Below are 15129 nucleotides of genomic sequence, written 5' to 3'. Positions count from 1 at the left end.
ACTTCTACTGCTTACGCCAGGGTTTGGCGTACCTTTGCAGCGTGGTGTGAAGCAGGCTCACTTTCTCCCTTCACTGCTCCAATTGCTTCAGTGTTGGCGTTCCTGCAAGAAGGTCTGGAGAAAGGCCTGTCGCTCAGTTCCCTTAAAGTCCAGGTAGCGGCTCTGGCTTGCTTCAGGGGCCGCCTGAAGGGTGCTTCCCTGGCTTCGCAGCCAGATGTGGTACGTTTTCTCAAGGGAGTTAATCACCTGTGCCCTCCTCTGCACTCAGTGGTGCCTGCGTGGAATCTCAACCTGGTGCTAAGAGCCTTGCAGAAGCCGCCTTTTGAACCCTTGTCGAGGGCATCTCTGAAAGACCTAACGTTGAAAGCACTCTTTTTGGTGGCTATCTCTTCAGCCAGAAGAGTTTCCGAGCTCCAGGCACTCTCATGTCGAGAGCCTTTTCTGCAGTTCACTGAGGCAGGAGTGACTATTCGCACAGTGCCTTCCTTCCTGCCCAAGATTGTTTCTCGCTTCCATGTGAATCAGCAGCTCTGTCTCCCTTCCTTTCGTAGGGAGGACTACCCAGAGGAATACTCTGCTCTCAAATATCTGGATGTGAGACGAGTCATCATCAGATACATGGAAGTGACCAATGATTTCCGGAAATCGGATCATCTGTTTGTCCTGTTTGCAGGTCCTCGTAAGGGTCTGCAGGCTGCTAAGCCTACAGTGGCAAGATGGGTCAAGGAAGCCATTGCAGCGACTTATGTGGCCGCGGGGAAGGTGCCGCCTATCCAGCTGAAGGCTCACTCCACTAGAGCTCAGGCGGCCTCGATGGCAGAGGCCGGGTCCGTCTCCTTGGAAGAGATATGCAAGGCGGCAACTTGGGCATCGGCCCATACCTTCTCCAGGCATTACTGCTTGACTGTGGCTGCTCGGGCGGAGGCCCGGTTTGGAGCTTCAGTGTTGCGGTCAGGGATTTCAATGTCCCGCCCTGGGTGAGTACTGCTTCGGTACATCCCACCAGTCTATGGATTGATCAGCATGATGATATGGAAGGTAAAATTATGTATCATACCTGATAATTTTCTTTCCATTAATCATAGCTGATCAATCCATAGCCCCTCCCAGATATCTGTACTGTTTATATTCTGGTTGCATTTCAGGTTCAAGTTTAGTCTTCAGTTACTTCAGGAGGACTTCGTGTTCAAGTTTTTTCAATTGGATTCTTCAAGAGTTGAGATGAGTTTGTGTTACAGTGAGCTGCTGCATTCCTCTCCCCTCCGTTTTACGGGGCTGGATTGAGACTTAAATTCTGCCGGCGCTCCCTCCCGCTTCGTGCGGCTGTAGGGCAGCTTTGTACCCCTCCCGCTTCGGCGGTGTTAGGGTCAGTCAGCTCCTCCCGCGGTTGCGGTTGCAGGATAAGCCAGATCCCCCCGCATCGGCGGGGTGGTGTCCCTCCCCCGCTCCGCGGGGATGAGCTGGACGGATTCCCCTCCCCCACTTGTGTGGGGATGAGCTGGGTTAATTCCCTCCCCCGTTTCGGTGGTGGTGAGCTGGGCAGAGTGTCCCTTTGTGGGTGTAATTCTCTAAGTGCTGAGTCCTGCGGATGGAGCTTTGATATCGACATACTGAGGAGTTTCCGGCAGCACATGACTACATATAGGGAGGCAAAAGTTTGCTCTCTATCTCCACCTGCTGGTAGATGGACACAACCCACCAGTCTATGGATTGATCAGCTATGATTAATGGAAAGAAAATTATTAGGTATGATACATAATTTTACCTTTTTCTGCTTCCTGAGAGCTGCCAGTAGCCAATTCCATTCCACAGGTCCTGCAACAGAACAGATTCTCCTCCTTGTGCACCCGAGCCCATCATGTAATAGATTCCTGGTTTTAAGAGGGTAGTTATCAGAGTGGGCTGTTGTTAAGACATGTTATTTTACCACAGGTCTCATCAGGGGCAGACTGAGAGTGGTCTGGGCCCCCTACTCCTACTACTATTTAGCATTTCTATAGCACTACAAAGTGTACGCAGCGCTGCACAAACATAGAAGAAAGACAGTCCCTACTCAAAGAGCTTACAATCTAGTAGACAAAAAATAAAGCAAACAAATCAATTAATGTGTAGAGGAAAGAGGAGAGGAGGGTAGGTGGAGGCGAATGGATACAAGTGGTTACGAGTCAAAAGCAATGTTAAAGAGGTGGGCTTTCAATCTAGATTGCTGGCCAACACCCCCTCTACTAGCGCGCTGCTGCCCCCCCTACTGCCTCAGCCAATGCCTCCACTGTCCTGGTCCTACCTGAAGGGCCCTGGTAGTCTAGTGGTCTCTGCGGGGGGTGGGGGGAGCATGTTCTTTCCTGCCACTATTCCTCTGCCTGCCGGTGCCACCATGTTTTCAAAATGGCGACCTAGAATTCCTGTGGTAGTCTCGTGGGTCTTGACAGTCATGTGAGACTTCTGCAGGGAATTTCAGCTGCCATTTTTAAAATACGGCAGTGCCAGGCAGGAAAGAACATGTTCCCTCCTGCAGATGCCACTAGATCACCAGTGACACGCTTCTAAAGGTAGGACCGGGAAGGGCTGTAGTGTGTGACAGGCATCCGGGCAGAGCCTCTGGGCTCCCTAGAGCCTTTGGGCCCTCAGGCACTGGCCAGTTGCCTGAATGGTCAGTCTGCCTCTGGGTCCCATTTTATACACTGAGATCTAGTTACTAATAACTGGGGTTAACAATAAAATAACACATCTTAATGATAGCACACGTTGATAACCTTCCTCCCTTAGATTTATTTTATTATTATTATTATTTATTTATACATTCTTGTATCCCACTATTTTCCAAAACCAAGTTTTGGTTCCAAGTGGCTTATAATTTACAGTTATGTGAAGTTACAGTGGTGTTATTCTATTAGAAGTTATATTAGAGAATTTGTAGTTTACGTAGTTAGTTGTAAAAACATTTGAAAAGGTGTGTTTTCAGTTCTTTTCTGAATTGTAGGTAATTATTGATGCTTCTGATGGCCTTGGGTGTTGAGTTCCACCATTTAGAGTCTAGGTAGCTAAATCTGGCCATGTAAATAGTTTTGTAGATCATATCTTCAGTTTGGTAAGTGGAGATGGCAGTAATGGTCATTTGCAAAAAAGTGACTGTAGCGCTGGAGAAAAGAGGTGGATTGACCTCACTGGAGGTCAGATCGCTTCATGTATGTGCAGAAGAAATACAGCTCAGGGCTTCCCTGTCTCCTGCCCACTAACATGCCTCAGGCTGTCTTAGAGGGGTCACTGTGATTGGAGAATACTGTCCAGCAACTGTGCCTTTTCCTTGCTTGGTTTCTCTGTGGAGACTTCCAGTAAGGGTGCAGATTGCGGTGCTGAACAGGTGACGTGAATCCCTAGGTCTCCCTGATGACAGGGCTGAAACCACCAGCTCATTTCAGTAGGTTACCAAACAAATTAACATCCTTCTAGCAATTGACAAGCAGCAACCATGTGATATGATTTTAATTGTATTGTAAGGTTTATTTACCTGGTGTGTTGTTTTTTTTTTCTCATTTGCAGTCAAACCAGCACGCTGGGCAGACGTCAGAACACTATTCAGGAGCTGTTGCAGAATTGTTCAGACAGCCTGACACGTGCCGAGCTCATAGCCCAGCCTGTAAGTCACAGATTCCATTCTGAGCATTAATAAGAGTTGCCTGTTCTTCTTGCTTCATAGTCCCCAGTCTCAGCTAAATGGCTTTGGGGTCATAGTGAAACACATCTGATTGAGTGGGGGGGGGGAGGATTTTTAAACAGAGGGGGGGCCTGAGGTCCTCTAGGAGTTTGCAAGAGGGCTTCAGGGGTTTTGCCACAGAAATCTACATGTTTAAATGTTCAGCTATTTTATATGTATAAAAAGAAATGTGTGTGGTGGGAAAGGGAGGTGTGGCAAAAGAAATTTTGCAGCAAGCAGAGGGCCCTTCATTTGCAACTATTGGAGATTTTACCTATATTTTCTCTTCGTTCCTATGTTGCCGCTGCATAATGCCTGTGACTAGGGTTACCATTCTTCCGGATTTCCCCGGACATGTCCTCTTTTTGAGGGCATGTCCAGGGCGTCCGGCGGGTTTTGCCCGCACGCACGTTTGTCCGGATTTCTGGACAAATGTGTGTGCGGGAGGGCGTGCGTGCGGTTGCGCGATCCAGATTCGGCACCGTGGGTCTCCCCTCCCCTTCCTTACCATCTTCCCTGGTGGTCTAGTGACGTCTTCGGGGCAGGAAAGAGCCCCCTCTTTCCTGCCCGGAGCGCTGCCTTGCCCATCCTGCCATTTTGAATCCCTGGACGTCACTAGATCACCAAGGAAGATGGTAAGGAAGAGGAGGGGAGCATGTGACAGGGGGAGGGGAGTATGTGATGGGGGGCTGCGGGGGAGGGGACTTTGTGATGGGGTGGGGAAAGGGGCGTGGCAGTGGGCGTGGCGGGCGGGGGTGTGGCATGTGCCCTCTTTTTCAGAGGACTCAAAATGGTAGCCCTACCTGTAACTCTCTTGCCCTTCAGGGGTTGTGAGTGCTGCCTTCGCAGCATTGCTAACCCCAGCCAACCCAGGGACCAGAGTCCTGGCCCAAGACTCAAATTGCAGGTCCTCCTTCTGCCCTCCCTACTGTTTACATTTTCTGCTGTTATAGCTGTGCTATAAAAAAGCTGTTTTGATAATTTACTTGGCGGTTAATGTACCAAGAATTATTAAAAATCCCCAGGTTTTTTTCCCCATTTTGATCTAAACTTCATTGCTAAGGAAATATTACTGGTTCAGATCTTTGAAAGATCTCTTTCACTGTTTATACCAGGAGTAGAAACAATTTTAAAAAGTTTTCTTTCTTTGTTTTTGCTCTCCCCGTCCCTTTTCCCTGCTTCCCACCACCTTCTGCACTTTTCCTGCCCAACCCAGTCAACCTCAGCTGCAGCTTTAAACTGTGGGCCTGGCAGGAGGTGCCTGACACTGAATTTCAGGGGCTCAGGAGATCTGGCGCTCAGGTTTTATTCAGCCCCAGTTACATTAACTGATTGATTATAAATAATAATTTAAAAAATTCAGAGGGTCTTTTCCTAAGGCATGCTCACGTTTTTGGCACGCACTAAAATTGTGGGCGCGCTAAATGTTAGAGACACCCATAGGAATGCATTGGGGTCTCTAATGTTTAGCGCGTGCTAAAAATGTGATCGCGCCTTAGTAAAAGACGCCCTCAGGCACTACAGTGCCTCTGTGCAGGCAGTACCTCTTTACATGGGAAGGACGATTGGCATGAGGACACATCTGTTCTTAAAAATATAAGAAATGAAATATATCGGTGTAAAAGAGAAAGGTAAAAAGTTGATTATTTTGAGGAATGTGACTCATGCTGCTCAAGACAAAAGCATTTCACACTGACCCTGTAATATCTCCCAGCCATATGCCCATGGGTGTGACTTTAAAGGAAATTCTTAAGAGAGGCTGAAAGCAGTTTGTTCTTTGCTTAAGACTTTTCTCATAGGGAGGTTGCTATCTTTCCATATTTATTTTGTAAGTATTCATTCTTTTAATTATCTCTTTTTGAGATTTTTTTGGGGGTTGCTTAGCCAAGACTCCTGCTGAGACAGCAGCAGTATTCTTAAGGAAGGCTTTAAATGGTGGAGGACAAGCTGTCTTTAGCCTTTTCAAAATGTTTAGCTTTGAGTGATCACCTGTAACCATTGTCCTCTCTCTCCCCTGGGGTCCCCCTGTTCACGGTTTCTTTGTGGTTTTGCCAGTAAATACTGGTGGTTCAGGTGAGGAGGAGCACAGGAAGATAATATCAGCATATTTAAACCCAAGATCTTTTCTTGCAGGCAATACATACATTCATTCCCTTTTAAGAGGCTAGGATGTGCACTGCTGTGGCCATTACAGAGAACCAGCAAGCTCCTTCTCTGCATAACCCTGCAGAGCAGCACTGCTTTCCCTTCTGCCTCATCCTAAGTGATTGCTTTAAAACTTGAGGTGCTGAAAAAAAATCAAGCAGAGCCGACCATCCTTTCATCCTGCCAAAATATTTTCCTTCTTTTTTTTTTTTAATTTATTTTTGCAGCTGAAGGAATAGAAAAATATTAGAAAATTCTAAGCACCAGCCAGGACTTTATTTTGCATGTGTGTGTGGGGGGGGGGGGGGTGGGGGGGGGGTGGGGGGGGGGGGGAAGTGGAGGGGGCAAGGCAGGGATGGTGAACTCTGGTCCTGGAGTTCCGGAGTTTCTGGGACAACAACATTATACAAGTAAACAAAGGTATGCAGATATATTTCATAAATATTCATTGAGTGATCCTGAAAAGCTGCCCTGTTTTGCTGCATTCATGGACCCAAGTTCACCTTGTCTGAGTCATGGATGGATAAACTAAAATACTGTCTCTCCGGTGGTGTTCCTCTCTCTCTCCTGAATTTTCTTTCCCACATATGATCCATCTTTGACACATACACCCTCATATTCCTTCTGTCGCCAACACCACTCTTTCCATGAAGTATTTTTTCAGGTTACTTCTAAGTCTGTCCCCTTTCACTTCATTCTGTGCCCCCCTCCCTCCATTCCAGAGCTTCCTTTCAATTTAAAGAGACTTCCATCTTGTAGATTTATACAATGGAGATAAATCCTTCTTATCTGTTCCCTTCTCCACTACTGCCAACTCCAGACTTCGCTCCTTCTGTCTCGCTGCACCCTACTCGTGCAATAGACTTCTTGAGTTCCTACGTCTTGCCCCATCCTTGACCATCTTTAAATCTAGATTGAAAGCCCACCTCTTTAACATTGCTTTTGACTCGTAACCACTTGTATCCACTCGTCTCCACCTACCCTCCTCTCCTCTTTCCTCTACACATTAATTGATTTGCTTGCTTTATTTTTGTCTATTAGATTGTAAGCTCTTTGAGCAGGGACTGTCTTTCTTCTATGTTTGTGCAGTGCTGCGTACGCTTTGTAGCGCTATAGAAATGCTAAATAGTAGTAGTAGTAGTAGTACTCTATCATATCTTCTCTCTTCTGACTTTCTTACAAAGTATACATATTGATATCTTTAAATCTGTCCCTATATGCTTTTTGACAAAGGCTACTGACCGTTTTAGTAGTTGCCTCTGGACTGACTGTTTATGTCTTTTTGAAGGAGTAGTCTCCAGAATTGTACACAATATTCTAAATGAGGTCTCACCAGAGTCTTAAACAGAGGCATCATCATCTCTTATTTCCTACTGTCCATTCTTCTCACTATGCACCCAAGCATCCTTCTAGCTTTTGCTATAGTCTTTTCTACCTGTTTGGCCATCTTAGGATCATCACATACGATTGCACCCAAGTCCTGCTCCTCTTTTGTGCACATAAATTTTAACATTAAATCTTAGCTGCAAAATTCTGGGTCATTCTTCAAGCTTTGCTTGTTCCTTCCTCATTTATCCATACCAACTGGGCTGTCTACGTTATTGCCGATTTTGGTATAATCCGCAACGAGGCAAACAGCCCTAAAGCAATATCATTTACAAAACTGTTAAAAAGAACTGGCCTAAGAACTGAACCTTGCAGCACACCACTGGTAACATCCTTTTCCTCAGAATGAGCTCCATTTACCACTACCCTCTTGTCAGTTCCTAACCCAGTCAGTTAGTTAAAAGCCCATACTGAGGGCACTCAGTTTATTAGTCGTCTGTGTGGAGCCATGTTAAAGGCTTTGCTAAAGTATAAATACATCACATCTAGCGCGCTGTCTCGATCCAACTCTCAGATCACCCAGTCAAAGAAATTAATCAGATTTGTCTGATTAGATTGTAAGCTCTTTGAGCAGGGACTGTCTTTCTTCTATGTTTGTGCAGCGCTGCGTATGCCTTGTAGCGCTATAGAAATGCTAAATAATAGTAGTAGTAGTGTCTGGCAAGACCTGCCTCTATTGAAACTATGCTGCCGTGGGTCCTGCAATCCATTGGATTCCAAAAACATCACTATTCTCCAATTTAAAAGCACTTCCATTCATTTACCACAGAAGTCAAGCTTACTGGCCTGTAGTTCCCAACCTCTTCCTACTTTCGCTTTGTGGAGAAAGGACCACATCTATCCTGCTGCAGTCCTCTGGGACCACTCCTGACTGTAGAGAAGCATTGAAAAAGTCAGCCAGCAGAGCCGCCAGAACTTTCCTATGTTACTTCAGTAATGCTATCCGGCCCCATCGCTTTGTCCACCTTGAGTTAGCTAGCCGCTCATGAACCCAGTCCTTTGAAAACCATTCCTGTTTGTGTTTGTCTTCTGCGGTCCTGCTCCCACTCAGAAGCTCTGCAAAATTATGGTAGAAGGCTAGACTGTCACCCCTACCTGTTAAACATTGTTCTTTCCTAAGTGGATTTCCTTATATGGCTTCATGTCAGTATACTAAATGTTTTAAATGTTTGCTCTAGGTAGGAATATTGCACAATAGCATTCAGAAGCGCTCTTAGAATGCCCTGAAGTTCCCTCGGTACTGAACTGAAATGTAAAAGTAAAAGTAAATGAATGAATATTTTTCCCTGTTTCTTTCAATGCTAGGAAGCTGTTAGTGCTACTTTATCAAGGATCAGCTTCAGTCCTCAAAAAGTTACTTTTAGATGTCATTAATCCTTTCCATTAAAATGTTTAGTCATTTCGTAGTTAATGGAAAAGAGTTAAACATATCGTAAAGGATACCTGCTTGCAGGGCTTTTTTTGAGGGGGTACTTGGGGGTACTGAGTACCGGCACCTTTTCCACTGTCTGCTAAACTTGTCCCATGGTTCTCATATTTTAATGAAAGAGCTCAGGTTCTACATACAAATTCTGCCTTGTCATAGATTCTGTGACTGATTGCAAGGGCCCTGGCTATTGTGGGGTGAGTCCCTCAGTGATCACTCCACCCCTGAAGGGTGGCCTGGCATTTGAGTACCGGCACCTTTTTTGCTAGACAAAATGCACTGCCTGCTTGTAATCCTGGCAAAGTCCCCCAAGATGAAGACAAAGTGATAGAATATAGTGAAGGCTAATTACTCTCTCAATATAGCTCATTACTGTGTCGGACTTTTGATTTAAAAAATGGAATTTGAAAATAAGATTTCAGTCTTCCCCTAAATGCTCTCACTTCCTTCTTCTCCCCTTTTTAAACTGCCACTGTAGTAGTAAAGTCCCAGTGGCCTTCCCTACATGAAACTTGCAGCTGCTCGACCAACAGGAAATTTCAGCATTGGAAATTTAAAATTCTATTTTATCTATCATACAGCGGGGCTGCACAGTAATGTCACGGACTTCGCATCCCTGTATGTTCGCTAAATGCCTTTGCTTTTGTGCACTTTGTGTGTTTGGTTTGTAAACACGTAGCAAAGGAGCAGATCAGTGAACATTCTCTCAGCTGCTATTTCGGCTGGCTTGTGTGGCAGTGATATATGCGCAATTGATCAGTGGTAAAACACTCATAAATAAAAGTGGGTCTCATCTCTAGCTGGGAAATAAAAAGGGACATATCCCATCATCTCTGTTTCAATCCGTGGTGTGACCGCACCTTCAGTACTGTGTGCAGTTCTAGCCACCCACTTCAAAATGACAGCAGAACTGAAAAAAAAAAAAAAAAAGTTCAGGGAAGGGCAATGAACGTGATGAAGGGAACAGCTCCCCTATGAAGAAAGGCTAAACAGGTTAAGAAATGACTGGGAAGGAATTTGATAGAAGTTGATGAAATCATAACTGGCTTGGAATAGGTAAATAGGAACACTTATTATGCTTTTAAACTTGGGCCACTACTTGAAAATACCTTCTGTACCTGAATATATAAGCCACCTGAAAGCCTGAAGGCTATTGAAATGGTGTACAGTAGGTATTTTCTGTTCCTGAAGGGCTCATAATAAGAAAAACATGAAGTTAAAATGGGATTTGAACCTGGGTCCCTTGATGCTCAACCCACTGCTCTAATAATTAGGCTACCCCTCTGTGGGGCCATTTTATAAAATGGACTTTCCTATGCTTCCCTACAAACATCCATGTCCCTTGTTCTCCCCACCTTCATAAAATGGATGTTCATGTTCTATTTCACCAAGACATGGACCTCCATCTCACATGTGTTTTAGAACAGGCTTGATACATGTGAGATAGATGTCCATTTGTGATGTCCTTACTTAGACGTCCATATTTGCCTGTTTTGTCCTATGGTGGGCAATTTTAAAAGCCATTTCAGCATATACAGCAATCTTACATGTGTGGAAGCAGGTACTTATAAAAGTCACATGTGATATGCATGTAAAGTGACATGCATATAGCTTGCAGCTTGTATATACCTAACTTTACCCAAACTGAGTGGAGTCCATCCTGGGAATAGGGATGGGGAATATTTTGTATTTGTTTGCATTCTTTTGAAAATATGTGCATAAATTTAATTCAGAATATTTGTTCATGGCAAAAAGCAAGAGTGGAGGAGTGGCCTAGTGGTTAGGGTGGTGGACTTTGGTCCTGGGGAACTGAGGAACTGAATTCAATTCCCACTTCAGGCACAGGCAGCTCCTTGTGACTCTGGGCAAGTCACTTAACCCTCCATTGCCCCATGTAAGCCACATTGAGCCTGCCATGAGTGGGAAAGCGCGGGGTACAAATGTAACAAAAAATAAATAAATAAATATTATATTCTGTTTTTTTTGCTTTCTATTGCTTTCCATATAATCGCTAACATTCTGGTTTCTTTTTTGGCTGCTTTTTCACCTCGAGTTGAGGATTTCGATGTGTTTTCCCACTAGCAGCTAATAGGGAACCTAGTGTTATGTACCCATACTTAGGAATTTTTTCCCTGTGTGCATCACCTTGTTCACATTAAGTTTCATTTCCTATTTAGATGCCTAGTTCCTCAGTCTTGCATTATCCTCCTGCAATTCCTCACATTTTGTTTTTTTTAGTTTTAATAGCTTTGAATAATTTTGTCTTCTCTATAAATTTGATGACCTCACTCATTGTTTTCTTAATTAGTTGAAAAGCACCAATAGATCCCCGGTCCACCTCACTATTCACTGGCCATTGAGTCAAAGTCGCTGTTCTCTCTCTTTCAACTACTTATAAATCCATGGTAGGACATTGTCTCATTTCCTGAAGTGTCTCTCCTGAGAGACTGTCAAATGCCTTCTGAAAATTTAGATATACTGTACCAACTGGCTTACTCTGCATGTTTGTTTATACTCTCAAAAAATGCCAATAAAATGGTAAATCAAGACTTCCCATTGCTGAAGCCTTATGGCCTCCTCATTATCTATCTATATCTCTAGTAATTCTGTTCTTGAGAATAGCTTCTTCCATTTTTCCTGACATTTAGGCTTACTGAGTTGTAGCTTCCCAGATCACCTCTGGAATCCTTTTTAAAAATTAGCTTTATATTGTCCACAGCAGTCTTTAGGCATAGTGGCTGATTTTATGAATTGGTAGTGAAATGTCTGCAATTTAACATTTCATATTTCTATTCTGTGATGAATGCCATCAGGTCTTGGCCATTTGTAAACCTTTTTTGGTCATGTTACTCTATTACGTCTTCCAGTTTCACTGATAATTGCTTCAGTTCCTCAAAATCATCATCTTCAAAGATCACTTCTAGTGTAGCTTCCCAATTTCATCCTTATTAAAGACTGAAGCAAAGAATTAATTTAGTTTTTCTGAGTCTTTTACCCTTGGTCATAAAGGGGTCAAGTGGATTTCTTCCCAAATATTTTGCTTTTAATATACTTGAAAAGGTTTTTATTAGTTTTTGCATTTATGGCAGGGGTTCTCAACCCAGTCCTTGGGACATATTCAACCACTCTGGTTTTCAAGATATCCACAGTGAGATAAATTTTCATACACTTCCTCCATTGTAGGTGCATCTATCTCATGCACACTCATTGTGGATATCTTAAAAATCTGACTTGGCTGGGTGTGTCTCGAGAACTGGGTTGAAATCCCCTGATCTATAGCAAGTTTCAAATTCTTTCTTGATCTGCATTTTTAATGTTTTATATCTAATTGGTCAGTTTTTATGTTCTGCCCTGTTTTCCTCCTTTGCATATGTCTCCTATTTTTAAAATATGGTGTTTTATATTTAATAACTTTTTTTACTTTACCATTTAACTACTCTTACAGTCATGTGATCTTCCTTCAGCCTTTTTAATGTATGTGGTACATTTTATCTGGGCTTCCAAGATGGTATTTTAGAAATCTCCATGCCTCATGCAAAGTTTTAACCCTTGCAACAGATGGTTTTTTCCTATCTAATTTCCTTTTTATTTATTTATTTTTAAATCATAGTTTCCCTTTTTAAGTTAAATGCTACTTCAGTAGCTTTACTTAATATCCCCTCTCTGGTGATTATGTCAAATTTGACTGCATTTTTAATCACTGTTACCAAGCAGCTCTACTCTTATTACTATTTCATTGAGAACTGTTCCTTTTGCATTGGATCTAGGACCAGTTGCTCTATGAAGCATGTCCTAATGGAGACATTTACCCGATCAGTACTGAGGCAATTGAAATCACCATTATTGTTGTATCACCAGCTTGCTTTTCTAATTGTTAGCATTTCATAATCCAATTTCATCCTACCTTGGAAATCAGTAGAATGCCTTCACTGCTATACTCTTCCCTGTCACACATGGATTTTCTATCTATAGAGCCCCCCCCCCCCCCCCCAAAAAAAAATATTCAAAACTACTTAACCATCCAGGAATGACTCCTGGCCGGTTAAATAGGGTTTAAGCGCTAGCCGGTTAGGTACGGATATTTAGTGCCAAACCAGCTATGTTGAGAGGTCAAAATATGCCACTTAAATAGCAGGCCCAACTTTGACTGCTAAAACATTAACTGGTTAGTGCTGAATATCGGCATAGATGGTTAACTTTTTAGCGGCCAAAATAAAACCGGATAGTCTGTGCCGGTTGCAGGATAAGGCCCGGCATTGAATATCTGGGTTTAACACCGGGAGTGGACAGCAAACACGCTACCTGCTGTCGGCTGAATATGAGATTCCAGAGGGCACCATGTTTGCTGCTGACCTTTTATCCTGCTTGATTCTGTGCCACCCTTCCACCAATCTAATCTACCCTACCATTGCAATATATTTTCAGGACAATTTTATAAAATAAATGCAGAGTTATGCACTGATTATGTGCATATGTCAATAGAATAATGATGTATAAAAATGTGTGCACATATGTGCTTAAATGCCAAAATTCCTCTTAAATGCCATTCTGTAAATACTTTTATATCTTAGAATGTGTTTGTACAGGTAGGCAATCACATGGGCAGAGCCTAGAAAAGCATGGGCAAGACTCACACTCATGTAACGTATAGAATACTATATGTTACATGTGAATCTCAGGTGCACACACATAGGCCAGCTCTATTATAGGCGTGCATTTTCACTATTACACTAGTATTCTGTAAAGGAACGTAGGGACCTATGTTCCCCATTCCATTACACAATAGACTCCTATCAGGCTCCCAGTTATAGAATTTCTCCTTTGTTCCCTGGTATCACAATGTCCTGTTTCTTATTCTTTCCACCAGCTCTCTGCAAAGTGTATTTTGTCTATACCTTCATTTAGTGGCACACGTTGTAACTCTCTAATTTTGGCTTTTGGACACAGACAACGAAAAGTGTGGGTTTTAAAAAAAAATTTCTATTCAGAACCTACGTATTATACGCAGTTGATATGGGTAATTTGAAAACATTTCTGTTTGTCTGCTCTTCATGAAATTCATTTGAACTACATCAGCCCTTATCACGACCTCTCTGTCAGGATTCATTAACTTCTTTGCTTTGACATGTATCGTGTTTCCAACAGTGGCCAATCCAGGTCACAAGTACCTGGCAGAAACCCAAATCATGGCAACATTTCATGCTACCAACCCCAGGGCAAGCAGTGGCTTCCTCCATGTCCATCGCAATAGCAGACTATGGACTTTTCCTCCAAGCACTTGTCCAAACCTTTTTCAAACCCAGATAAGCTAATTGCTGTTACCATATCCTCCGGCAATGAGTTACAGAGCTTAACTAGTCACTGAGTAAAAAAATATTTCCTTCTATTTTTTTAAAAAGTATTTCCATGTAACTTCATTGAGTGTCCCCTAGTCTTTGCAGTTTTTGAAAGAGTAAAAACTCGATTCACTTCTACCTGTTCTACACCACTCAGGATTTTATAGACCTCAATCATATCCCCCCTCAGCCGTCTCTTTTCCAAGCTGAAGTTCCCTAACCTCTTTAGCCTTTCCTCATATGAGAGCAATTTCATCCCCTTTATCATTTTTGATCGTTCTTCTTTGAACCTTTTCTAATTCTGCTATATCTTTTTGAGCTACAGTGACCAGAACTGAATGCAATACTCAAGGTGAGATCGCACCATAGAGCGATTATTGAAGTAGTCCAATTTTCAAATTGCTCCAACATGATTCATCTTCTTTCACCCTGTAAAGAGGGCTTCTTCAGGGAGAAAATAGAAATTTTGAAAAGTTACCATAGAGATAAACTTTATAGGTTATATCCAACGTATATCACAGCTTCAAAGAAATCACAGCGTTTGCTTCTTCCAGCTGTCAAAAGACACTACCTAAAGCCAGTGCTGATGTTAGGAGGAGGTGAACAGGGTAGCTTTTCCTCTGCCACGATCCGCCCCCCTCTGATACAACTTCCTGTTTCTGCTTGGGTGGATTGCGGCAGAGGGAAAGCTTTGCAGCAGCCTCAGGCAACTTGTGAGAATGGCTGCTGCACTGGGGCCCATTTGGGAAGAGAAAATTTATTTTTAAAGAAGACCAGGAAGGTGAGGGTTAAGGAGGGAGATGGACCGTGGTGGGGAGAAAGGGAAGAGATGCCCAGACTACGGGGAACCCTGGAGCTGTTATAAGCTAGCCCAAGGTTAGGGTTAGGGCAGGGAGAGATGAGAGAGAGACGGGGAAAATACCAGACTGGAGCTGGTAGGAAGGGGACTAGAAAAATACATGATGGGTCCAGAAACAGAGGGGGTTGGGAGGAGAATGTGCCACTGAATATTGACCTAGTCAGAGTGATTTAACCTGGCAGGAGCCTTTGAATATAGACCCCGTAGTCATGAAGGTGATGACTATTAGTCAAGCTCAGAAGTTGTATAATTATGGTACAGCCAGAGACCCCCCCCCCCACTG

General features: G+C 43.3%; 1 protein-coding gene across 3 annotated transcripts in view; it reads left to right on the top strand.

Annotated features, from left to right (window-relative positions):
* DSP (desmoplakin) overlaps positions 1–15129 on the top strand; it is a 141300-nt gene that overhangs the window by 42294 nt on the left and 83877 nt on the right. For all 3 annotated transcript variants that reach the window (XM_030208874.1, XM_030208891.1, XM_030208882.1), the window contains exon 2: positions 3541–3637. In XM_030208874.1, coding sequence (XP_030064734.1) covers positions 3541–3637 — 97 coding nt within the window. The remainder of the gene's footprint in view (positions 1–3540; positions 3638–15129) is intronic.

This window comes from Microcaecilia unicolor, chromosome 1 (genome assembly GCF_901765095.1).
Source record: "Microcaecilia unicolor chromosome 1, aMicUni1.1, whole genome shotgun sequence".
Lineage (NCBI taxonomy): Eukaryota > Metazoa > Chordata > Amphibia > Gymnophiona > Siphonopidae > Microcaecilia > Microcaecilia unicolor.
The sequence above is the reverse complement of the archived record's forward strand: the minus strand, read 5'-3'. Positions and strand labels throughout refer to the sequence as shown.